This window comes from Balaenoptera ricei, chromosome 8, assembly GCF_028023285.1.
Source record: "Balaenoptera ricei isolate mBalRic1 chromosome 8, mBalRic1.hap2, whole genome shotgun sequence".
Taxonomy (NCBI): Eukaryota; Metazoa; Chordata; class Mammalia; order Artiodactyla; family Balaenopteridae; genus Balaenoptera; species Balaenoptera ricei.
The window spans coordinates 100,462,811-100,487,884 of record NC_082646.1 but is presented as its reverse complement, the minus strand read 5'-3'; the positions used below and the strand labels follow the sequence as shown (position 1 = coordinate 100,487,884).

Here is a 25,074-nt window from a genome sequence, read left to right as displayed (position 1 = left end):
GGGGGCACAATTCAGCACCCCATAACACGAAGGAATGGGGGGTGACTGCTAATGAGCACAGGACTTCTTTTCAGGGTGATGAAAATGTTCTGATATTAGTGCTGATCAATGCACAAATTTGTGAATACAGGCACACCTCGAAAATACTGCAGGTTTGGTCCCAGACCACCACAGTAAAGCGAACATCACAATAAAGCAAGTCACATGAATTGTTTGGTTTCCCAGTGCACCTAAAAGTTACGTCTGTGCTATATTGCAGTCTATTAAGTGTGCAATAGCATTATGTCTAAAAAAACAATGTTCAGACCTAAACTAAAAAATCTTTTATTGCTAAAAATGCTAACCATCCTCTGAGCCTTCAGTGAGTCATAGTAATAACATCAAAGGTCACTGATTACACCTCACCATAAGAAACACAATAATAATGAAAGAGCTTGAAATATGAGAATTGCCAAAAGAGAATTGCCAAAATGTGACACAGAGACAAGAAGTGAGCATATGTTGTTGGAAAAATGGTGCCAATAGACTTGCTCAACGCTGGTTTGCCACAAATCTTCAATTTGTAAAAAACGAAATATCTGCAAAGTGCAATAAAACGAGGTATGCTTGTATACTAAAAGCCACTGTCTACTCTGAAAGGACAAATTTGCCCTGGGGCAAGAAGGAGTCTGGTTTGCAGAGAGGGAAGAGAAAGATGGGGTGAGTCGAGCTGGTGGGGATGGCAGGAGCCTCTCTCAACCCCATGAGCCCCAGTACTTCACTGGTCTGCTCCCTATATAAGACTTTGCCCTTCTCCACTGTGTCTGGCATTAAAACTCATTGTAAGGGACACTTTCAAACTGGGACTGGGATTGGAATTGGGTATTTTTTAAACCTTCAAAGAGCAACTTCTGTTCCTCATGGGCAGTTTGCCATGGAGCATACGGACGCAGCTCTAGATAACCTCTTGCTTATTGTCACATAGTGTTTCCTGTGTGTCAGGCACTGTTCTAAGTCCTTGTCAATTACTAAGTCATTTAGTTCCAGCAGTCCAGTAAAGGGACTTCCCTGCAGTCCAGTGGTTAAGACTTCGCCTTCCAATGCAGGGGGTGTGGGTTCGATCCCTGGTCAGAGAGCTAAGGTCCCACATGGCTCGTGGGCAAAAAGCCAAAACATAAAACAGAAGCAATATTGTAACAAATTCAATAAAGACTTTAAAAAATGGTCCTCATCAAAAAGAAAGCAATCTTAAAAAAAAAAAAAATCCAGTAAAGTAGGAACCCTTATTCTCCTGCCCAAAGTCACGCTGCCCATACAGATAATAAACGGCGGAGTCAGAATTCAAACCCTGGCAGCCTGACTCCAGGGTCCACGCTGTTACCCACCACACTGTGCTGCTCATGGCAAGCCTGTGGGTTAGGGTTTATTAGCCTATTACAGCCTCATTTTACAGATGAGGAAACTGAGGCCCAGAGAGGTGAACGACTTGTTGGCTGGGGTCGGACTGCGGGTTAGGACACGTTGGGATGGTGTGGGCATGTGCACGGGTAAGGGACCTCGGCGCCCAGTGACTCACAGGGACAGAGCTGGGGTCGGTGGGTCTGGGGGGAAGGTTGTGATGGGGAGAGGCCCCAGCCTCCCTGCTGCCTGTGTGCCCAGCCTCATCCCTGCTTCTTCCAGCTCTCAGCCCACCCCTGGAGGCGGCTCCTTGGTAAGGCTGCAAGGAGGGTCTACCCTGCCAGGAGGCTCCGGGCCAGTGTCAGAGGTGCTGAAGAGACACCCAAGGGGATGCCCGGGGGGCAGGCACCTTCCTCCCAGCTCGGGGCTGGGTGTGGCAGAGGCCCCGCGTGACCTTGTGGCTGACATTCCTTGGCGGCCACGTGGCCCCAACTGGCAGGGACAGCTGCGGACAGCGGCCGGACCAGCTTTGTTCGCAGGGTGGCGCCTGCTCTCCATCCAGGCCCTGCTCCTTCTGGGGGCTCGGTGGGCAGCTGGCGCCGTGGGCCCCCCGCCATGAGTGTCTAGAGGCACGGAGCCACCAAGGTCTCTCTGGAGGGGGCTCGGGGCGCTGGGAGGATGGGGCAGGACCAGACGAAGCAGCAGATCGCGAAGGGGCTCCAGCTATACCAGTCTAACCAGACAGAGAAGGCGCTGCAGGTGTGGACGAAGGTGCTGGAGAAGAGCTCGGACCTCGTGGGGCGTTTCCGCGTGCTGGGCTGCCTGGTCACGGCCCACTCGGAGATGGGCCGCTATAAGGAGATGCTGAAGGTGGGAGCGCCGCGGCCGGACTGGGAGGGTGGGGCCGGGGCGGGATTTCTCCCAGGCCTCCCAGCCCGCCTCCCACCTCCTCAGGCTCCCCTGTATCCCACAGGCTAGTGGCTGGGGCCTGAGGCTCTGAACCCACTGGGTCTTGGCTTTGGATTTGGGCCTGTGGCCTTGAGCTCTGGTGTCTGAAGCTCTGAGACCGAGGTTCTCAGCCTCAGGGTTCGGGGAGCTGAAGGCCAGGTCTCAGAGTCGAGGTTCCAGCCTTCCTGTTTGGGGTTCTGAGTCTGAGCCTAGGGGGCGCTGGCTCCAGGTTTGAGGCTGGGGACGGGTGGGTGGTGGAGACTGCAGACCTAGGCTCAGGATGGAGAGGTGAAAGCTGTGGGTCTGGGTTTGGGAGGTGGAGGCTCCTGGGCTGCAGCTTCCGGGGCTTCTGGGACTGGGGAGCAGGGAACGCATCTGAGGCCGGGGGTGGACGCTCTGGGCCTGAGGCTTTGGGCTGTGAGGCTTGGAGGGACGGAGGCTTGGGTCCAAGGCTCAGGGTCCAGGCTGACGCTCCCGGCCTGCCACCCTGGCGGGCAGTTTGCTGTGGTACAGATCGACACGGCTCGGGAGCTGGAGGATGCCGACTTCCTCCTGGAGAGCTACCTGAACCTGGCGCGCAGCAACGAGAAGCTGTGTGAGTTTCACAAGACCATCTCCTACTGCAAGACCTGCCTCGGCCTGCCCGGAACCAGGGCAGCCACCCAGCTCGGAGGCCAGGTCAGCCTGAGCATGGGCAACGCCTTCCTGGGCCTCAGCCTCTTCCAGAAGGCCCTGGAGAGCTTCGAGAAGGCCCTGCGCTATGCCCACAACAACGATGACACCATGCTCGAGTGCCGCGTCTGTTGCAGCCTGGGCAGCTTCTACGCCCAGGTCAAGGTGGGCCCGGTCCCCCAGGGAGGGCGGTAGAGGCTCGGGCTCCCCGAGAGTCTCCCGTGAGCCACGCTCCCTGTTGCATCACCTCGTTCAGTCCTCCCATTTAGGTAGGGATGAGGCAGACGGAAGCCTGGGAGGGAAAAGACAGCCAGGAAGTAAGGACATGGCCAGGCAGGGCAGAGCCAGAATTCAAGCCTTGATCTGTCTGACTTCCTGGGGGGATGGGAAGCTCCTATGTGAGGACAGGCCGTGAACCTGTACTGCCACGTGTTTGCTGTGTGATCTTGGGCAAGTCACCTCTCCTCTCTGAACCTATGAAATGAAGGAGAATGGAACCCACCTTACAGCGTGGTTGTAAGGATTCATTCATCAAATATGTACTGAGCATCTATGATATTCCAGGCACTGTTGGCCTAGGGTGCAGCAGTGAAAACAACAGACAAGTCCCTGGGTTCATGAACCTTGCATTCTAGCTGGGGGAGAAAGACAAATAAATGCAATCAGCAAATCAAGTATACAGCATGGTGGAAAGTGCCTAGGAAAAAGGCGAGTAGGGAAAGGGAGTTGGAAGTGCTGAGGATGACGTGTTGCAATTTCAAACAGGGTGGATGGAAGGCCTTGTAGAGGTGATGTCTGATGACTTGGAGGAGATGAGAGGGTGAGCCATGCAGAAATCTGGCAAAAGAATGAAAAAGAGGGAACAGTTAAAGCACAGCGCTGCCCTTGGGGGACCTTACCCAGTATGTTCCAGGAAGGATGGAGGCCAGCATGGCTGCAGCAGGTGTGTGAGAAGAAGGTAGGCGGTGGTGGGGTCAGAGAGGTAAGGGGGAAGGGAGATGGCAGATTGGGAAGAAACTGATGGGGTCAGTGACCTCAGGCTTTTGGTCCTGAGCATTTGCTCTCTTTCCCCCTAGGCATCTAGGCTGTGCTTGGCCCGTGGGGGATGTTAGTGCCTGGCACATAGTAGTTGCTTAACAAATCCTGGAGAGTGTAAATGCTGAGGGATCAGAGGTGGAAGTATGAGGTAGTGAGAGTCATCCACGATCACACTGAGGATTTTGTTTTCAGCAACTAGATGTATGGGGAAGCCATTCAGTGAGATGCAGTCGGATTGGAGAGGGATAGGGGTGTTTTATAACCTCTTTTATTATGAAGAAAATTAACCATGCAGGAAAGCAGAGAGAATAATATAATGAATCTCCATATACCCACTACTTAGATTTAACGATTATTAATATTTTGCCATATTTGACTTACATATTTTTCACTGAAGTGTTGTGATACAAAATTATAGACATCATGATATTTTACCCCGAAGTAATTCTGTATGCATTTCTGGAAAAGAAAAAAGAAAAAAAGACCATTTTCTGATATAAGGACACTTTCTTACATAATCACAATACTATTTATCACACACACCACAGTGAACAATTATCTCTTAAATTTCTCTACTTATCCTGAAAATATGCCTTTATCCTCGGCTTGTTTGAATTGGAACACAAACAAGAACCACACATTGCAGTGGTTATTATGTCTCCCGAGTCTCTTTCTATGGAAAATTCCTACCCTTCCCTTTATTTTCCATGGTTTATTGAAGAAGCCGGATTAATTGCCTTGTAGAATGTTCCATCTCTTTGTCTCATTGCTTCCTCAAGGAGTCATGTAAGTTGTTTCTTTGTCTCCATTACTCTCTATGAACTAGAACTTACATAATGACTTGGTAGGATTTAGGTCACGCATTTTTGGTGAGAATACTATACAAGCGAGGCTGCGTGCTTCATGTTACATCATGTCGGTAGTTAAGGGAGTGACCACCTGATCCCACTGTTTTCAGCTTTGCCGTCTTCCTTTCACGACCAGTAGGTTAACTTGTGGGGTGACACTTCGGTTGTGAATATTCAGTTCTGCAACAACATTTTCCGTAATGGTTTGAGCATCCATTGATGTTTGTTGCCTGAATCAATTCTTTCATTTCAACTCTCATGAAATGGTGATTTCCAAGTTCTGTCATGCCTTCTGCAGTTATTAGCTGGGATTTTTCTATAAGGAAGAACTTTCCCTCATTAATTGGAGCTAGTTGATTACTCTGAAATACAGTTCCTTAAGGAAAGGCAGAATAAATACTTTTTCCCTTTCCTTTAATTACCACTTTCCAGAATAATGAGTTGATGTGATAGTTGCCTTCAATGATCACACTTACTTGTTTTGCTTCCTCTTTTTGGAGTATCGTTGTGAAATCATGGATTTAAAAAAATATTCAGTACTCGTCAGTCAGTTGCAATCATTGTTCCTTTTGATGCTCATATTATCTTAATTTTAGTCAGTGGAATTCTCTTCAGTATGGCTCCTGTGTCCTTTTGACGAGACTTCATTTAGTCTTTGAAAGAAAGCATTCTTGTTTTCTGGCACAATAGCCTGTCCCACACTCATTTTGTGTACTGTCGTCCCTCGGTATCTGCGGAGGATTGGTTCCAGGATCCCCCAGGACACCAAAATCCGGGAATGCTCAAGCCTCTTATATAAAATGGTGTAGTATTTGCATAAAATCTACATACATTCCCTCCACCCCATACTTTAAATCATCTTTAGATTATTTACAATACCTAATACAATGTAAATGCTATGTAAATATAAACTGGTGTGTGGCAAATTCAAGTTTTGCTTTTTCGGAACTTTCTGGATTTTTTTCCCCCCAACATTTTCAACCCTCGGTTGGTTGAGTTCAAGGATGTGGAACCCTCGAATACAGAGGGCCCACTCTATTTCCTGCTCCAAACCTGGAGCCAGCCATTCCTCCGGGTCCTTTTTTAGTAGGAAATGGTATTTAAAGACCAAATGTGGGCTCTCAGGATGCTCATGGCTACTGGGTTGTTGTTGGTACTAAATCTCTCCCGTTGTGAGGACAACTGGACTGTATACTGATACTTCCAATTCAAATCCAGTGTTGCAGGATTTGCCTTGATTCATTTCAGACTTGATTCTCTTTTCTCTTAGACTGAAAATCTTGGTTTCTAAATATTTACTTTATCCTACAAAGTACATAAAATAATTTCAAAGGACAACACCAATATTGTCTTACTCAAAAAAAAAAAAAAAATGACGAATGAGGTTTGATTTCTTTGCCATTCTTTTGTCTTTATAATATATCCCACTATGGCTGAACTGTTCAAGTATATATTTTAAGGTCCTTTGAAATAATAACTTTTCTGTATGGCTATATTCATATATAACATATATAATATATAATATATTAATATATATTATAAAACAATCATAATATACTATGATATAATATTATAATATACCTTGATTGTATTATAATATATACTTATGATTAGAATTGATTATAATATTAATATAATGATATACAGTTAAGGTCATTTGTTTCCATTTTCTATTTTTAGGGTTTTTAAAATTAAATTTAATATTTTAAAGTCTGTAAAGCATTTACATGGCTTCAAATCAAAAAGTACATAGTAGGGACTTCCCTGGTGGTCCAGGTGAGACTCCGTGCTCCCAATGCGGGGGCCCCCGGGTTCGATCCCTGGTCGGGGAGCTAGTTCCCGCATGCGTGCCGCAACCGAGAGTCCGCATGCCCCAACGAGGATCCCACGTGCCACAGCTAAGACCCGATGCAGCCAAAAATAAATAAATAAATAATAAATAAATTAATAAAAAGTACATAGTACAAATTAAGTATGTTAGGAACAGGTTTTTATTAGGGTTACTGAGAGTTCTCTTTTGGTCATATTAACTTGTTAGATATTAAATAAAAATTCAAATAGGTTTTCTACAAAAAAGAACAGAGAAGTGGGGCTGTAGCTAAATGGGACATGAGGTCAAAGAAGGTTATTTGATTTTTATTTTTGTTTTCAAATGAGATAAGAAATGCCAGGCTGTGATTTTACACTGATAGGAATGATTCAGTAGAAAGAGACTGGGGAGGGGGTTCCAGAGCCCACATGGAGGGGGTCATATTTAATTTGATAGGAGCAGGGAGTAGCAGGAAGGAGGCAGAGTGGGAACAGATCTGGTGGGTTTGATGGATAAGGTGGATAAGGGAGCTCCTCTCTGATTTTCTTCTCTTTTTTAAAAATAATTTATTTATTTATTTATTTATTTATGGCTGCGTTGGGTCTTTGTTGCTTCACGCGGGCTTTCTCTAGTTGCAGCGACTGGGGGCTACTCTTCGTTGTGGTGCGCAGGCTTCTCATTGCGGTGGCTTCTCTTGTTGTGGAGCACGGGCTCTAGGTGCGCGGGCTTCAGTAGTTGTGGCGCACAGGCTAAGTAGTTGTGGCGTGCGGGCTCAGTAGTTGTGGTGCACGGGCTTAGTTGCTCTGCGGCAGGTGGGATCTTCCTGGACCAGGGCCCCTGCATTGGCAGGCGGATTCTTAACCACTGCGCCACCAGGGAAGTCCCTCTTCTGTTTTCTTAATGGTGCATAAGGTGAGCTCATGTGCTCATAATGGACACGTTGAGAAGACATTTGGAAGCTTGAGGAGAAAGAAAGGGTGAGAGGATGATTTCTTTGCCTCAGTGAGTCTGTCCCAATGTTCTTTGAGCTGACTGTGCTGGCAGTCACCGAACGTTCAGTGACGACTGGGTGCCAGGAGGCAAACTCCAGTGGGGTTGGAGTGGGCTCTGATATCCCCACCACCACCCTTCTGTGTGTCTCTGAAGCCGAGGGGCCCAACTGGGACTGGGTGAGTGGAGAAGCCAACTGTATTTTCTTCCTTCTCATTCATTCATTCATTAAATACTTACTGTGCATCTACTAAGTGCCAGGAACTGTGCTAGGCTCTTGCCATACATCGGCAAACCACATGAAAACCCCTGTGTTCATGGAGCCCACCCCTTTGCACTGGCTGTTCCCTCTGTCTGGATCACTCTTTCCCTGGACACCAGAATGAATGAATGAAGGAATGAACACGCAGTGGAGCGCTCCTCTTAGGGGCAGCTCCTGCCACTCAGTGCGCCGCCTCCCATCCCACCCCCTCCCTGTGTCCCCTGCAGGACTACGAGAAAGCCCTGTTCTTCCCCTGCAAGGCTGCAGAGCTCGTCAACGACTATGGCAAAGGCTGGAGCCTCAAGTACCGGGCCATGAGCCAGTACCACGTGGCTGTGGCGTATCGCCTGCTGGGTCACCTGGGCAGTGCCATGGAGTGCTGTGAGGTGGGGCAGCGGGGAAGGGGGGCAGTTAGAGGGCGGTAGTGTAGGCGGGGTCTGGGCCCAGGGCCTCTTCCTGCCAACTCAGCCCACTGAGGCCCCCAAGCCTTGCCCCTGGCCCCTCCTCTCTACAGCTGTGCCCCTGAAGGATGTGTTTGTTCCCCAGTCCCCCTGCCCCAAACCTCATTCCCTTCTAGTCTGTTTTCAGGGGAGGGCACTTCCCTCTGCCGCCCACCCCTGCCAGAAAAAGTGCCCTTATGGGGCACTTTAAGTAGGAAGAGAGCCAGTCTCTGGAGTTCCACTGATCTGGGTTCGAATCCCAACTTTGCCACTTAATAACCTGGTGACCTTGGTCAAGTCACTTCTGTTCTCAGAGCCTCAGTTTCCAGTGCTGTCAGACCTCAGTGGTTCAGTGCATGGGCCTCAGCACCATGAAAGGTGTATTGGGCTCTGAGGATGTTGGTGACCCTGGACTGCCCATCAGAGGGGCCCAATGGGTGGAGGCACCCCAGTGGTGGGGGGCAGACGAGCGGGTCTGAGTGACCGGCCTCTGTCACAGGAGTCTATGAAGATTGCACTGCAGCATGGGGACCGGCCACTGCAGGCACTCTGCCTGCTCTGCTTTGCTGACATCCACCGGAGCCGTGGGGACCTGGAGGTGAGGTCACCGGGATGCAGGGGGAGGTGGTGCGAGCCTGGCCTGGCTTGACTCCACCCCTGACCTGGCTGTGCAGACAGCCTTCCCTAGGTACGACTCTGCCATGAGCATCATGACCGAGATTGGAAACCGCCTGGGGCAGGTACAGGTGCTGCTGGGTGTGGCCAAGTGCTGGGTGGCCAGGAAGGCGCTGGACAAGGTGAGGTGGACCCCTTTCCTGCAGCCCCCAGCTCCCCCCAGTGCTCCCACTTGAGGCCAGTAGGTCAACCAACAACGTGTGGGTTTGGTTCTGGGCTGGACTCTTTCAGACACTTTGTCTAACATCAGCCTCACCCTGGTCCCATGAGGCCAGGGGATTTCAGATCATTTTCCAGGCTCAGAGAAGGTCCATGACTTGCCCAGTCTAACAGCTAGTAAAGGGCCAGGCCTGGGGTTTGCACTCAGGACACTTTAACTGCCTCCTATGATTTCACAACACCTCATGAAATAGGAATGTTCTTCTCATTCTATATCTGAGTAAACTGAGGCAGCTCTGGTGAGTGTACCCCAGCCTTTTCCTCTTACCTTCACACACAGGGCAGCTGCCCAGCGGTGCTGCCCTCCTCAGACCCACCCCTCCCTACCCCTTCCTTCCCTGTGAGCCAAGGCCTCTGTCAGACAGCTCTGCCTGCAGCTCTGGCCTGTGCTCACCTTCCAGGCTCTGGATGCCATCGAGAGAGCCCAGGACCTGGCCGAGGAGGTGGGGAACAAGGTCAGAACTGAGTCCGTCTGCTGGGTCTGGAGTCAAGAGCCCAAGGTGGGATCTTGGGTGCGTGGGGAGGCCCCCCTGAGCCTGCTCATGCCCTGAGCCCCTCCTGATCTCCAGGAGCTGCCCCCATCATTCCCATACCCTGGCTGTTTCTCTTCCACCCAGAGAGCACTTCAGAGGGCAGGGCAAGAATTCCATAGCTCAGGGGATATCAGAATTACTCAGAGGTGTCTTGATGGTCATTAAAACTCCTAACAGTGGCCTCCACTCATACAGAGGTGGGCATCACAGGGCTCTTCTAGGTATCGGTTCCAGGCCTCACTGGCTTCCTTCAAGGTGGGTACAGCAAGCCCCATTTTACAGATGAGGAAAGTGAGGCTCAGATATGTGCTCAAGGTCCCACACCTGGTAACTGGTCTGTCTTAACTCCAAAGCCCGTGTTCCTTTCATAGTATATGTGGCCTCTCCAGATTTGATAATCATATCCAAACCTTTAAATGTTGAAAATAACCTCAGTGTTTCTCAAAGTCTTCTAGAAGATGTGCATTTCTCAGGGATCAGGTCTACAGTCCAGTTAACATGCCAGATATATGTGCCTTGGCTGGATGATAGCTGCTCCGGTTTACTCAGATATCGCGGGCTCTTCAGAAGTGCTGATGAGCTGCTGTGTGTATTTAATTAACAAAGACAGGAAAGAAAATTAATTATTATGAAGTCAGTGCAGCAGGTTTGGTCAATAAAATCCTTCAAAAACATGGAGTCCCCAGCGGGTTCTAGGAGTAAGGATCACCCATCTCACCTACCTTTCTGCGTGAGGGGAAACCAAGGCCCAGAGAGGGCAAGACGTTTTTCCTAGGCCCACCAGCAAGGCAGGGATGCAGCCAAGACAGGACCCCTGTGTACTGACCACCCGGTGGCCCTGTGGGGACAGCTTCTTGGACTGGGCAAGGAGGGAAGCAGGGCAGCTGCTCACTAGCACTGGCTTGTCTCATCCCCACGTCCCGCTCTCCTGGCCGCACCGGCCCCAGCTGGGTCAGCTCAAGCTGCACTGCCTAAGCGAGAGCATCTACCGCAGCAGAGGTCTGCAGCGGGAGCTGCGCGCCCACGTCGTGCGCTTCCACGAGTGCGTGGAGGAGACAGAGCTCTACTGCGGCCTGTGCGGCGAGTCCATCGGCGAGAAGAATAGCCGGCTGCAGGCTCTGCCCTGCTCCCACATCTTCCACCTCAGGTGAGTGCCCCGCCGGTAGGCACGAGGCACTCGGGGCCTCTCTGGGGCCTCGTCACAATAGTAATACGAACAGCAAAGACTTACACAGTGCTTTCGGCATCCCATGCCTGTTCTAAGCGTTTCCTATTAACTCATTGAATCCTCCCAGCAGCCCTATGAGGTGGATATTCTATTATTCTCCCCAAAGAGGACCAGAGAAGCATCTCAAAGGTCATGGGATTTAGATGCCCAGGGCCAGAGCTGCCTCCATCACAACCTCCTGACTCCCAGCCCAGGCTCTGCCCTGGAGGCCTCCCCAGGCAGAGTGCGAGGGGCCGGCAGGGCTGCTGGCAGGAGCCTGGGGGCTGTGGATACCTCCTGCACCTGCAGAGGAGGGGGGAGGAGAGAGGGCCAGGCCCAGGATCAGAGGACAGGCCCGCTGAGTGGACAGGGCCCTTTGCTTCCCAAGGTGCCTGCAGAACAACGGGACACGGAGCTGCCCCAACTGCCACCGGTCATCCATGAAGCCTGGCTTTGTGTGACCCCATCAGGTCGTGGGCTTCTGCCTCGCCTCCCCTGCTTCTTCTCTAGCCTCACGCTGGAGGCTGCCCTGACCAGCTGCGCCTCCAGTGCCTGTTTACTCCTGGGGCAGCCTCCAGGGCCTCCTCTGGCCTCAGCCAGGGCCTGGGGCCTGCCCACTGCTGCTCCTCCAGGCCCAGCTGCCCTCCCCCACCCCTTTGTACTTTGATCTTTACAGAAAAATAAACCGTTTGTACCTGGTCCCAGCAATTCTGATTTTCCCTGCCCGAGGTCTGACGGGTGGAGGAGAGTGGGAGTGAGGTTCCCCATGTGAGCTTCCTCAGACACACGTGTCTCTATGCCCATATGTAGGAGTTCCTCCAGCTGCCCTTCCAGGTTTTGGGGCTGCCACCGTGAGCCAGAGGCAAGATACTGCAGGTGAGGAGCACCTTTAAATGCTGACATGCAGGGCTGGAGAGGAAGATGTGATGAACAGTAAACGTAGTAAACCAGCAACGTAGAAAGCCTGTTAGAAAGATGTTATGGACGGAATTGTGTCCCCCAGATTCATGTGTTGAAACCCTAACCCCCATCATGACTATATCAGGAGACAGGGCCTTTAAGGAGGTAATTAGGGTTAAATGAGGTCATGAGGATGGGGCCCTAATCTGTTAGGACTGGTGTCCTCATAAGAGGAGGGGAAAACACCAGAGAGCTTTCTCTCTCTCTGTGCTGCACAGAGAAAAGACTGAGGACACAGTCTTACTGCAACCATCTGCAAGCCAGGAAGAGAGGTCTCACCAGAAACCTGATTTCCTGGCACCTTGATGTTGGACCTCCCAGCCACCAGAACTGTAAGGAAATACATTTCTGTTGTTTAAGCCACCCAGTCTGTGGTATTTTGTTATGGTGAAGCTAATGGCAAAAACTAGCAGACTAATACAAAAGTGATAAGTGCTTTGGAACAATAAAGAATAGAGCAGCATTCCTCTTCCTCATCTTCATTCCCTTCTCTTCTTGTCAGTCCTAAAACCATTAGGTGGGATAGAGCAAGACAGGCATCCATGTGGAGGGGTGACCTGGTGTGGGATATCGGAGCCCAACTAGGTGAGGAGAGTGTCCACACAAGGGAAGCCCCAGTGTGGGGAGGTAGAGCCTGTGTGGAGAGAGAAGGGTCCCCACACACATGGGTGCCTCATCCTGGAGTGTAAGAGCCCAAGTAAGGGGAGAAAGGAGTTCACATGAGGACAAGGCCTGGTGCTGGGTATTGGGGCCAAGAAAGGTGAGGCAGACATCCATGCAGGTGGGCAGTCTGGGAGCTGGAGCCTGAACAGGGCAAGGAGGGTAGCTATGCACAGGGCAGACTGGTGTGGTGTGTCAGAGTCAGAGCAGGGTGATGAGGACACCCTGGAGGAGAAAGGCCTAGCATAGGCGCCTGAACAAGGTGAGGAGAGCATCCACGTGGTGGTGGTGGGTGGGATATGGTCCAGTGCAGAGTGTCAGAGACCAAGTCAGGTAAGGAGGGCAGCTGGCATGGGCTGTTGGGGCCTAAGTGGGCTAAGGAGACACCCAAGTGGGAGAAGGTTGGGTGTGAGGTGTGAGAGCTTTCTTTCATTCTTTTTTTTTTAACTTTTTGGCAGAGCCACGTGGCTTGTGGGATCCGAGTTCCCTGATGAGGGAGCGAACCCGCACCCTCAGCAGTGAAAGTACAGAGTCCTTACCACTGGACTACCAGGGAATTCCCTGTCAGAGCTTGAGTAGAGCAAATAGGGCATGCACTTGGGGCATTTGGATTGAAGAAAGATCTGTGCCTGGAAGGGAGTGGCAATGAGAATTTGATTACATAGAAGGGTTGATCAAATAAGTAAACATATTAAAGGTAATGGGTGACAGGTCACTATGGAAGAAGAGAGTTACAAATAAGGAAAGGGAGAAAACCAAAGGGACCCAGTCATACTGAATTGGAATTGTAGAGATTAGTGTGAACGATTGGATTTCTAAATATATAACTTAATAGAGAAATAAATATAGTTACAAATGTGCGTGTGTGTGTGTGCGCGCAAACACTCGTGCCTGGGAGTGACATGCCAGTAACAATGAGCACATCTAGCGCCCAGATATTGGCTTCTAAATACCATGTTCCACTAATAGAACCAAGACTCTTTGGAGAAATGGCTGATTCTAGGCCTGGACCAGGGAAAGTACAAAATGAACCTGGAATATCTTATGTCAGAAAGCAAAGAAAGCTGAAAGAATGATGAAGATAACCCAAAAGGACACAGGAGCCAGAATGAATGGGCTCCCACTGGCCCATTAATAATGACTGTCTTAATCAGCTCAGGCTGCCATAACACAATACCATACACTGGGTGGCTAAAACAATTGAAATTTATTTTCTCACAGTTTTGGAGATTGGAAGTACAAGATCAAGGTGCCAGCAGGGTTGGTTCCTGGTGAGGCCCTCTTCCTGGCTTGCAGACAGCCACTTTCTCACTGTGTCCTCACATGGCGTTTTCTCTGTGCTTATGTATAGAGGGAGAGAGAGCAAGATCTTCCTCTCTTCCTCTTCTTATAAGGTCACTAATCCCATCATGAGGTCCCCACCCTCATGACCTAATTGAACCCTAATTACCTCCCAAAGGTCCCATCTCCAAATACCTTACATTGAGGGTTAGAGCTTCAGCATATGAATTTGGAGGTGGGAATACAAACATTCAGTCCATAGCAATGATTTATTGGATAAAACAAGAATCCATACTGATGTAAATAAATAAATGAATAAATTAAAAATTTGATGAAGCAGAATGGGATATTTACATAGTTCCAAAGTACTTCCCCACAAAATACTTATTAATTTCAAGGGGAAAACAATTAACCTCACAGTGGAGAAGGTTTGCAGATACGAGATTAATCAAGTGAGAGATGTTAACATCTCCAGTAATGGGACAAAATGAAATCAACTGCTACCTGAATGAATGGAGTGAGAAACTCAGCATCTCTTTTGTGATATTCCTGCAAAGATGAATCACCTGAATGTAAAATCATGAGGAAACACCAGATAAACACAAATTTAGAAATATTCTACAGAGTAACTGTAATCTTCAAAAGTGTCAAGGTCATGAAGCCAAGGAAAGACTGAGAAACAATTCCAGATTGAAAGAAACGAAAGAACTACAACTAAATACAATGCCTAATTCTGGTCTTGATTCTGGACTGGATCCAAGTCCGGATCCAGTATGTCCTTTAATGCTGTGAAGGACATTATTGGGACAATTAGTGGAATTTGAATGGAGTCTGAGGATTAAATGCTAGAAACATATCAAGGTTAACTTCCTGATATTGAAGGTTGTATTGTGCTTAAGTATGAAAATGTCCTTGATTGTAGGAAATTCCCACCAAAGTATTTGAGGTGATGTGGTATCCCGTCAGCAATTTTCCCTCAAATGATGCAAGAAAAAAAATTATTTGCACTGTATTTGCAACTTTTCTTTAGGTTTGAGATTATTTTCAAACTAAAAATATATAATTAAAAAAAAAAAGAGCAGCACAGGGTAAGGGGTTAAGGAGCGTGGGGACAGGAGGGACCCAGCAGGGCAGGCTGCAGCATTAAAAGGCTGTCAGTGTGGGTCTGGACGAGAAGGAGGTATTTGAGCAAAGACTTGAAGGAGCAAAGGTAAGGGAGTGAAGCAAGAAAATATCCTGGAAAGAACATTCCAGGAGAATGGAACAGAGTCCAAGATAGGAGCTGGCCTGGCCTGGTCATGGAGCAGCAAGGAGCCCTGTAACTGTGAGCAGGGAGGAAAGGAGTGGGAGTCGAGGTCCTGGAGAAAATCATGGGAAAGCAAAAACCTGCAGGGCCCTGGGCCTTTGTAGGGACCTGGGGCCTTTGTAGGGACCTGGGGCCGTTGTAGGGACCTTGACTTTTACTCTGAGTGAGTCTCGCAGCTGCTGCAGGGTTTTGAGCAGAGGAGTGACATGATCTGATGAGGCTTTAAAATAATTCCTTTGGTTGCTGTGTTGAGAACAGACTACACAAGACAACTGGCCTGGATGCTTCAAAAATGTTGATGTCATGAAAGAGCAAAAAAGGTTGGGGGACTGTTCCAGACTAAAGGAGGCTAAAGAGACCTGACAACTGAATGCAGTGTATGATCCTTGACTTGATACAGGATTTTTTTTTAAAGGCTGTAAGGAATGTTTTGGAGATGACTGGAGAAATTTTAATATGGATTATATATTAGATATTATTGCATCAATATATTAAATTCTTTAGGTATGACAATATATTATGCTATAATGTGTTGTAGTTACGTATTAGAAGGTCTTTACTCTTAGGAGACACAAGCTGAAATATTAGAAGTGAAGTGTCATGCTGTCTTCAACTTACTTTGAAATGGTCCAGAAAAACACACATACCCAAACAGAGCAAAAGCAAATGCAAAATGTAATCAATTAGTGAATCTAGGTGAAAGATATACAGGCACTCATTGTCTATTCTCTCAAATTTTTAATATATTTAACATTTTTCACAATAACAGACTCTAAGAAGTATATTCATCAGGGTTCTCCAGAGGAACAGATCCAATAGGAGTCATATATAATATATATAAAGAGATTTATTATAAGGAATTGGCTCACACAGTTATGGAGTTGGGAAATCTCCATGGTCTGTAGGGTAAGTTGGCAAACTGAAAACCCAGGAATGCTGATGGTTTAGTTCCAGTCTGAATCAGAAGGCCTGAGGACCAGTAGAGCTGATGGTGTAAATTCTAGTCTGAAAGCTAGCAGACACAAGACCCTATAAGAGATGATATTTCAGTTCAAGTCCCAAGCCTGGAAAAGACCCATGTCCCAGCTCAAGGCCGTCAGGCAGGAGGAGGTCCCTCTATCTAGGGGGATGGTCAGGTTTTTGTTCTATTCAGGCCTTCAACTGATTGGACGAGGCCCACCCACTTTAGGGAATCCCCTAATTCCTAACTGGGCCAGATTTTGAGGTTGAAAACCCCCTTCAAAATCACCCTTTCCGTTACCCGCCAGATTAGGACTACATTTCCCAAGGGCCCTGCGGGGGACTGTCGTCTTTTCTCCCTCCCCTTTCCATTTGTTACTCAGGCCCCGCCCCACTGCTCGTGCCAGCCAATAGCGAATTCGCCTCTCGCGCCGGCATCAACAGGACGAGGGCGGGAACGTTTCAGGAGCCGTGGGGGCGGGTCCTGCGGCCTCGGCTTCATCTTTTAAGTCGGAGAAGCAGTTTCGCTGTGGCAACTGGCCTAAGCTAATTCCGCCAAGAGTCAGGACTTGGAGAAGGAGTCTGGCACTAGTCAAGAGCAGGTGTGGGAGAGATAATATTAACCTTTCGCCCCAGCTACTGCCCAGTCTGATCTTCGGCCTTCTCCTGCAGGAGGTGAATCTGCTGCCGAAACTCGAGAATCCAGTGACTCGGCAGGAGAAGATGGCGACCGTGTGGGATGAGGCTGAGGTGCGCGCCGGGAGAGCTGGGGGCCCTGGAGCCGGGGCCAGTGCAGAGACGCACGTGGCGGAAGCGGAGGCGGTGGCTGGGGCGGGGGGGGGGGGGTTCGAGGTCTAACCCGGTCCCGGGGTTGGGACCGCTTGGGATGTGGGCAGGCGTCCCGACTCCTCCATTCTGGTTTTATGGGCGGGGAGTGGGCTAATTGAGGCTGTGAGTGGGCTTAATCACAGTCCTGAGTTAACTGCCCTGACTTTAAGAAAGAAAAATTTGTTTTTCACAGCAAGATGGAATCGGGGAGGAGGTACTCAAGATGTCCACAGAAGAGATCATCCAGCGCACACGGCTGCTGGACAGTGAAATCAAGGTGGGCGCACAGCCCCTATGGTAGGCAGTGAAGCCCGCACACAGCAGGCCCTGGTGAACCACCTGCCTCGCTCACGTCGTTCTCGGCCTCCCTAGACGAGGCGTGGGGACCGCGGTTTCCTTCTCGGACCAGGAAAAAAGAAAACTAAGCTTTAAAAGGGACCAGAAGAGGGACAGGGTGATGGGAAACCAGGCCTGAGAGAAGGAATCATCAGACTGCCTTTCCCAGCAAGGTCTTTAAATATTCCTCTCAAGAATCCTTCTTTTAGGAAATCCCCATTTTACAGATGAGGAAACTGAGGCTCAGAGAGTTTTTGTTTGCTTTACTGTGGTGAAGTATGCAGCCTGTAACAAAAGGCAGAACCTAAAATCTGTGTTTGCGTGACTCAAAGTCTTCCTCTTTTCCCTTTAGTACAACTAATACTTCACCAGGAGGTTTCCACACTGGCCTCCTGTTCTGACCTCTGCTGGTTGTGGACACAGGTGCTGAGCATTCAGAGAGCCTTAGAGCTGAGTGAAGGGGGGCAGGAGGGTCCCCCAGGCAGCCTGGATAAGGCTCACCAATTACAAGGCCCTAGGATAAGCTGAGCTAAGCCTGAATATTTGCCTCCAATCACCCTCATCCCAGATCATGAAGAGCGAAGTGTTGCGAGTCACCCACGAACTCCAAGCCATGAAGGACAAAATCAAAGAGAACAGTGAGAAAATCAAGGTGAACAAGACTCTGCCGTACCTGGTCTCCAACGTCATCGAGGTGTGTGTGTATGTGGAGGGGAAGAGAGGGGTCAGTGGGGCTTGGGACAGCCTGCGATGGGCCCACTGGGGAAAGAGAGGGTGGGCGTTTTGAGGCCTAAATTGCATGTAAGAGCTAAACCTCCTAGGGTTTCCTCTCCAGTGTGCATTTCCAGGGAGATATATAGGGCCTGAAAAAGCCTTGGAAGCCTCACATGTTTCCTTTTCTACTGGTTATTTTTCCCTGGGGGTAGATGAGCTCCGTGCAGAGAAGCAACACCTGAGCAGAGATCTTACTAATCTGGTTTATTAACCACACCATTGCTGGGCTCAGGGCTAGTCTGAGGAGTGAGGTAGGGATGACCAGCCCTGCCAGTGTTGAGATTGTCTCAGCCTCAGAAGCACTGGGCTCTGGAGAGTTCAAGGAGCTGAGCTGGGCCTCTTTTTTTTTTTTTTTAATTTTTATTTATTTATTTATTTATTTACTTATGGCTGTGTTGGGTCCTCGCCTCCATGCGAGGGCCTTCTCCAGCTGCAGAGAGCGGGGGCCACTCTTCATCGCGGTGCGCGGGCCTCTCACCATCGCGGCCTCTTTTGTTGTGGAGCACAGGCTCCAGACGCGCAGGCTCAGCAGTTGTAGCTCACGGGCCCAGTTGCTCCGCGGCATGTGGGATCCTCCCAGACCAGGGCTCGAACCCGTGTGCCCTGCATTGGCAGGCAGACTCTCAACCACTGCGCCACCAGGGAAGCCCCGTGGGCCTCTTGATCTGAGCTTTTTCCTTTCGCAGCTTCTAGATGTTGATCCCAACGATCAAGAGGAAGATGGTGCCAATATTGACCTGGATTCCCAGAGGAAGGGCAAGTGTGCAGTGATCAAAACCTCTACACGACAGGTGAGGCTGGCCCAGCCATAGGAGAACTGAGGAAGGTGAGGGGTGGATGCGGGACAGGGAGCCTTACTAAGGGCAGTAACTGAGGCTGCACCTGGAATCTTTCCTACAGACATACTTCCTGCCTGTGATTGGGTTGGTGGATGCTGAAAAGCTGAAGCCAGGAGACTTGGTGGTGAGTGGTGTCCCTGAGCCCAGGCAGGGCTTTTCCAGCGAGGTTTCTCCCACTGATTAGCTGAGCCCCTGCCCCAGGCCCAGGTCATTGTTGGTCCTGAATGTCTGCAGAGCAGCCTGCAGAGTCTGAGAGCATGTCTGCCTGCTCTTTGATTCTTGTGTTGCCCACCCTCATATCTTTCCTTTCATTCTGTAGACACCTGTCACCCAGCCACTTAGGTAGGCCTTGAGCTGAGAGAAATCTGAAGTCTTCGTGCTGTGTCCCCAGGGTGTGAACAAAGACTCCTATCTGATCCTGGAGACCCTGCCCACAGAGTACGACTCGCGTGTGAAGGCCATGGAGGTGGACGAGAGGCCCACAGAGCAATACAGTGACATCGGGGGCCTGGATAAGCAGATTCAGGAGGTTAAGGAGGCGTGGCAGCCTCACCAGCCTTTTGTATTTCTCTACTTCAGTGACCAGAGCACTTTCCCCCAGTGTGCGTCTTATACTCATAGCATCCTAGGGAGGCAAGGAGGAGACCATGTAACAGTTTAGGAGACTGAGATCTCCTAAACTGAATGACTTGCCCAGGATCACAGAAGGTTAGGGTCAGAGCCAGGACTGGAACTCAGGCTCCTTTTTCTTGGCCTAGTGTCTTTTCTGCCATATCCATCTGTTCCTGGGGAGTCCATAGCCAGCCTTGGTGGGAGTGAGCATTCTGTGTCCTCTGGATGTGGGGGAAGGAGAGGGCAGTGTCTCTGAATTGGAGGGTTACAGATAGGGGTTGAAGCTATTCAGGGTTGGGCTGTAGAAGCCCATAGGGCTTCACTCTCCTCACCTAGGACTTCTTCCTGGCAGCTGGTGGAGGCCATCGTCCTGCCAATGAACCACAAGGAGAAGTTTGAGAACTTAGGGATCCAGCCTCCAAAGGGGGTGCTAATGTACGGGCCCCCAGGTACGGGGAAGACCCTGCTGGCCCGGGCCTGTGCTGCACAGACCAAGGTGAGTGCTTTGGGAGGGATGAGGAGGAGATGGGCGGGAGCTAAAGCTCTGCCAATGGGCTCAAATCGAAGGGGCTTCTCATCGTGCCTTTGGCCTGATCTGTCAACCCCACCCCCACCCCAGGCCACCTTCCTGAAGCTGGCTGGCCCCCAGCTGGTGCAGATGTTCATTGGGGATGGTGCCAAGCTCGTCCGGGATGCTTTTGCCCTGGCCAAGGAGAAAGCTCCATCCATCATCTTCATCGATGAGCTGGATGCCATCGGCACCAAGCGGTAAGGGGGTGCTGAGTGCCACCAAGGGGATTGTTCTCAATTCCAGCTCTCCCACCCTGTTCCCTGCTCCCCCTGGGATGGTGGCAGCTCTATTCTTGTGGTTGTACTTCTTAATTCTCTTCTAACTGGCCTCCCTGCTTTGTTTCTTTTCCCCTGACCATCCTTTCTCCTCACAGCTGCCAGCATGTTCCTTTCAAAACTTCACTCAGCTGCACCCACAGCCCCTCACGCAAACAGATCCTGCTTTCCCTTCCTGGGCCTCCCCATTGCTTCTTGGGATAAATGCTGGGCTTGCCGTGGCCTGCAAGGCCCCCGTGTGGCTGCCCCTGCTCCCCTCCAGCTTCATGCTGTCCCTGCCTTCCCCTTCCCCTTCCCCTTCCCTCTGGACTCCCTCCACAGTGTCCCCTCAGTTTGCAGGCCCAGTCTGGTGGGAGAGATTTTGCACCTGCTATTTCCTCTCTGGAATGTGTTTTTCTTTTTCCCTTGTTCTCCATTGGCTGGTTGCCCAGCCGATGTGTTTTCAGCCTTCAGATCTCAGCCTGAGGGACACTTCCTCAGGGACGCTTGCCTGGGCTCCCTGTTACGTGCCAAGTCTGGGCCAGATCTCTGTATTTCTAAGTTTTAGCTCAGATGTGATGACACGTTCATCATGGTCATAGGCCAGGCAGTGGGTTTTGCTCACTGTTTTATCTTAAGCCCAGCACCTGATCCCAGGAGCTTCTTCAGTCCCTGACACCTTTTCTGTGCTGGTCCCTGGGCTGGGGGCCCCAAGTTGAGTGAGACTTTTCCCTGCCCTGGATGGGTTGGGTTGGGCTTCTGGTGGTGGAGGAGGGGAGGGCTCTCCCTGAGCTGTGTCCTCACCCACCGGTGTGTTGGGCCTCCTGTGTGCCCCAGCTTTGACAGTGAGAAGGCCGGGGACCGGGAGGTGCAGAGGACGATGCTGGAGCTTCTGAACCAGCTGGACGGGTTCCAGCCGAACACCCAAGTGAAGGTGAGTATTGTCACTTCACAGGTGAAGAACGTGGGGCTTAGAGGTCAGGGGATCTTCTCTGTCATCTAGCTGATGGAGCTAGAATTAGAATTGGGGTCGGTCTTGAATATTCCCTGCCGTTTCATGTGGACCCTTGAGCTACCTCTTTGCCCGTCGTGGCCATGACTGTTGCCTGTCTGTGAACCCTTCCTTCTCAATTCAAGTTTCCGCTTCTCCTGTTGCTCAGGTAATTGCAGCCACTAACAGGGTGGACATCCTGGACCCTGCCCTGCTCCGCTCAGGCCGCCTGGACCGCAAGATCGAGTTCCCGATGCCCAACGAGGAGGCCCGGGCCAGAATCATGCAGATCCACTCCCGAAAGATGAATGTCAGGTGGGCAAAGACACGAGCAAGGCGCTGCGACCTGAAGGGGCAGCAGCAGAGCCGTCTCTGTCCTCTTTGTGCTGAGCTTCCCCAGGCCTAGGTTCTCCCCCTCTCCGTGTCCCTCTCACACAGAGCGCTGTTCCACGTGCGGGCCTCCGTTTCTCCCCGGGTGCCTGACAGCGAATCGTGCTGGGCCCGCGGCCCTAACTGAAGGTGCTCTGCTCCTCCAAGTCCGCCTGCACCCCCCCCACAGCCCTCCCCCAGGATTGGAAGGTGTGCAGGCTGGAGGCCCTGTTTCCTGGCCACCCCTGCCCCAGCAGATGAACGCAGCCCAGCATGGCCCAGGGCAATCCTGCCAGGGGCCAGATGGACCTGGGTTCAGATCTGTGTGACCATCAGCAGGTGGCGTGACCTCTCTAAGCCTCAGTTTTCTTATCTGGGACTTGGGGATAAGGGCTCCGACCTCACGGGGTTGCAGCAATGTCAAGTGCAGTACTTGGCGCATGACATCAGTAAGTGGCAGCAGCAGTGCTGTGCTGATGCAGGGCCCGCGCTGCTTGGGAGGCAGAGAGATGGCTCTTTTGTCTCCACAACCTCCTGTTCCCCCGCCTCAGGCTGAATTCCCGAGTCTCAGGTGCAGACTTCTAGAATGCTAGCGCTCAAGAGACACTAGAAGTAACTTGGTCTAATCTGCTTTGACCAACCTGTGTTCCTCTCCCCCTCTTGTGTGGAGAAGAGAACAAGGCACAGTGGGGAAGGGACTCGCCTGTGATCACGGCGAGTTGACCTCGCTGCTTGATGGAGGCACGTGGGAGGACGTGGGCTCCTCCCACCTGCTCCCTGTAAGTAGCTGAGTCCTGTGATACCCCTCCACCTCGCAGTCCTGATGTGAACTACGAGGAGCTGGCCCGCTGTACAGATGACTTCAACGGGGCCCAGTGCAAGGCCGTGTGTGTGGAGGCGGTGAGTGTGGGCTGAGCGGGTGGGTGCTTCGTGCCTCCTCCCCTGCACAGGCTGCTGGAGGCTGCTGAGGGGAAGAGGCTGAGAAGGTGGAGGCCTCTGGGAGCCAGGCTGGGGGTCTGGGGAGGCACCCTAGAGCCTGTCTGTCCTGGGTGCAGGGCATGATCGCGCTGCGCAGGGGCGCCACAGAGCTCACCCACGAGGACTACATGGAGGGCATCCTGGAGGTACAGGCCAAGAAGAAAGCCAACCTGCAGTACTACGCCTAAGGGGTCGCCTGCCACACCTGTTCTCTGGCCTCTTGCTGGTTAAAATTCGTAATAAAGGATGGTTTCAGGTTCCTGCCACCTGTCTGGCTCGCCTTCCCTGGGCTCTGGGTAGAGGAGTGGCGGCAGATGCAGGAGGCCCCTTCCCCAGGTGCTGCTACTCGAGACAGCCGGGGGCCTCAAACGCCTTGCCAGGGTGAGGCCCTCTTGGAGGGGTGGGTGTGTGCCACAGCTGTTCCCCGGGGTCTTCTGCCTCCCCCGTCATGTCCCTCCAGACCTCTCTCTCCACCCTCCCTGACCCGCCTCTCTGAGCTTTTGTGGCCTGTGGTGCTGCAGCTCTAGTATGAGGGGCATGAAGGGAAGCCAAACTAGTTTTTCCCTTCTTTTTTGAATTTTGGTGCTCTGACCCCAGGCCTTGCTTCCTTATAAAGCCCTGGCTCTGGGTCTTTGCTCCCTTGTTTCCTGGCCCCAAGCCTCCTGTTTCTCTATACGTTCCTTTTAGCTGTTGGCCCGTTTCCTCTGGCTGAAAAATGAACGTTGAGCAAGATCTGCTCTGAGAGCCCTTCTAGGCCTAAGCGTGGTCATGCTGTGTTCTCTCCCACCCCCAGTTCTGCCGTCAGGCCCCATATCCTGTCAGCTTCCTTTACCATCTTGCTGGTCCTCTTCTACCAGCCTTCCAGCTCCCCGACCTGGAATCTGACCTAGTGGTTCACTGTTCACTGAGCGCTCACCCTGAGCCACATGCTATGCAGGTCGTGTGCATGATTTTATCTAGTTAATCACAGTAACTACCAATAGGGTAGCCCCACTTTATAGATGCATTTCGAGCAACTGGGCCAGGATTGCACAGCTCTTAGATGGCATAGCTAGGCTTCAAACCCAGGACTAAGAATAAAGCCTAGTTTATGTTGTGCTGTCTTAGCAGCTTTAACCACCCCCTGAATGGCCTTTCAAAGCAGCAGCCCTTTAGAACTCTCCATCAGCTCTCACTTGCCCCCTGGCAGAAGCCCTTTACCCTCCTTTTCCCGTCACCTCCCCTCAAGGGACATGCCCACAGTCACAGAGCTACTGACCGCCGGCCTGTCTGGAGTTACCCTCTCTCCAGTCCCACCGCCTCCAAGCCGCCATCCTGAGTGTCAGGGTGCACCCCCACTGCGCTCTCCTTGGTGATCCCACTGACTTCCCATCCCCCGGAGCAGCCCCAGCACGGCCTCAGAAGTGCTCTTGTTCTGGCCCTGTCCTGGGCTTAGCTGCCCCCGCTCCTGCATCTCTCACCCCGACCCCCTGCGCCCACCTGCATGAAGCTGCAAGCACCGCCCTCACCCCTGACCTTGGGGTCCTCATTTATAAATGGGGCCCCACTGCCTCCAGCAGGCTGAGTGCCATGACTGCACGTGCATCTGCCACCCAACACACGAGGAGCCCCAGGACAGCCCTGGCTTCCTTCCTCGCTTCTGTCAGGCCTGGACCCACCAGGTCCTGGGCGTGTCAATCAGGTGAAGCAGAGCCCTTTTTGCTGAAAATGCTGAGTCAGGGCCAGGCACTCCCAGCTGAGGATACAGCCCATCGGGGCTTCGCAGCCCCCGTGTCGGCCTCCGTGCTGTGGCGCGGACGCGCTGTCTACCGACAGCCTGCGGAAGGTAGGAGAGGAAGTGGGACTCCACTTCCCCCTCCTGCTCTCTCCTAACAGCACTGGGGAAGCAGCTCCCCCCGTGCCTGATGCTGTCTTCATTCTCAGCCTATTCACTGGAGGTGAGGGTATGGTTTAGAATAAAGATCTCGTTTTTTCTTTTCTTTCTTTTTAATGAAAAATAACTATTTCATGGAGGCCAAACCTGGAGATGACTTTGTGGATGGAGCTCCCGTCCGTGGTTAAAATTACTCAGGGGGCAGGCCAGGAAAAAGCCCTTGGTTCGTAGGTCTATGAGGACACCACCCTTGGGGGTGACGCGGGCTGTAACGGCCTAGAGCCAGGCTTGTTTTATTGGCATAAAAAGCTAACAACGAAATAAACCAGGGAAACATGAAATGTATACCCTGTTCTGAGAAGCACCCCAAAAGTAACAGCTCAGAGACGAAGCAGAAGGACCAGAAGGCGGGGATGACAGTGGAGACCAGCTGGGCGGCCTGCAGGAGCTGGGGCCCGCAGAG

At 51.3% G+C, this 25,074-nt stretch overlaps 2 protein-coding genes across 4 annotated transcripts; both read left to right on the top strand.

The window, feature by feature from the left end:
- The first annotated feature begins 1,895 nt into the window (after nt 1–1,895).
- On the top strand, nt 1,896–11,718 carry RAPSN (receptor associated protein of the synapse). 3 transcript variants are annotated; one of them, XM_059931576.1, is made up of 8 exons: nt 1,896–2,247; nt 2,824–3,162; nt 8,173–8,331; nt 8,885–8,983; nt 9,060–9,182; nt 9,681–9,734; nt 10,760–10,959; nt 11,408–11,718. In XM_059931576.1, the coding sequence occupies exons 1-8, from the start codon at nt 2,056–2,058 to the stop codon at nt 11,478–11,480; spliced, it is 1,239 nt and encodes a 412-aa protein (XP_059787559.1). In that variant the 5' UTR covers nt 1,896–2,055; the 3' UTR covers nt 11,481–11,718. The 3 variants fall into 3 exon arrangements, with proteins under 3 accessions (XP_059787559.1, XP_059787558.1, XP_059787557.1); XM_059931575.1 differs by having other exon boundaries at nt 9,681–9,779; XM_059931574.1 differs by having other exon boundaries at nt 9,681–9,791.
- A 5,003-nt stretch (nt 11,719–16,721) lies between these two features.
- On the top strand, nt 16,722–23,004 carry PSMC3 (proteasome 26S subunit, ATPase 3). The gene is made up of 12 exons (XM_059931578.1): nt 16,722–16,936; nt 17,208–17,291; nt 17,919–18,044; nt 18,811–18,915; nt 19,025–19,087; nt 19,355–19,492; nt 19,928–20,071; nt 20,195–20,343; nt 21,238–21,334; nt 21,561–21,706; nt 22,579–22,660; nt 22,816–23,004. Exons 1-12 carry the CDS (start codon nt 16,910–16,912, stop codon nt 22,924–22,926), a joined length of 1,272 nt encoding a protein of 423 aa, XP_059787561.1. The 5' UTR covers nt 16,722–16,909; the 3' UTR covers nt 22,927–23,004.
- Nucleotides 23,005–25,074: the final 2,070 nt, after the last annotated feature.

Bases quoted from the DNA above. Each gene is read 5' to 3' on its own strand.
- RAPSN (XM_059931574.1), top strand. From the start codon at position 2,056: ATGGGGCAGGACCAGACGAAGCAGCAGATCGCGAAGGGGCTCCAGCTA. The intron at 3,163-8,172 runs GTGGGCCCGGTC...TGTCCCCTGCAG, and splicing joins GCTTCTACGCCCAGGTCAAG to GACTACGAGAAAGCCCTGTT. The intron at 8,332-8,884 runs GTGGGGCAGCGG...CCTCTGTCACAG, and splicing joins GTGCCATGGAGTGCTGTGAG to GAGTCTATGAAGATTGCACT.
- PSMC3 (XM_059931578.1), top strand. From the start codon at position 16,910: ATGGCGACCGTGTGGGATGAGGCTGAG. The intron at 20,344-21,237 runs GTAAGGGGGTGC...TGTGTGCCCCAG, and splicing joins GATGCCATCGGCACCAAGCG to CTTTGACAGTGAGAAGGCCG. The intron at 21,335-21,560 runs GTGAGTATTGTC...CCTGTTGCTCAG, and splicing joins AGCCGAACACCCAAGTGAAG to GTAATTGCAGCCACTAACAG.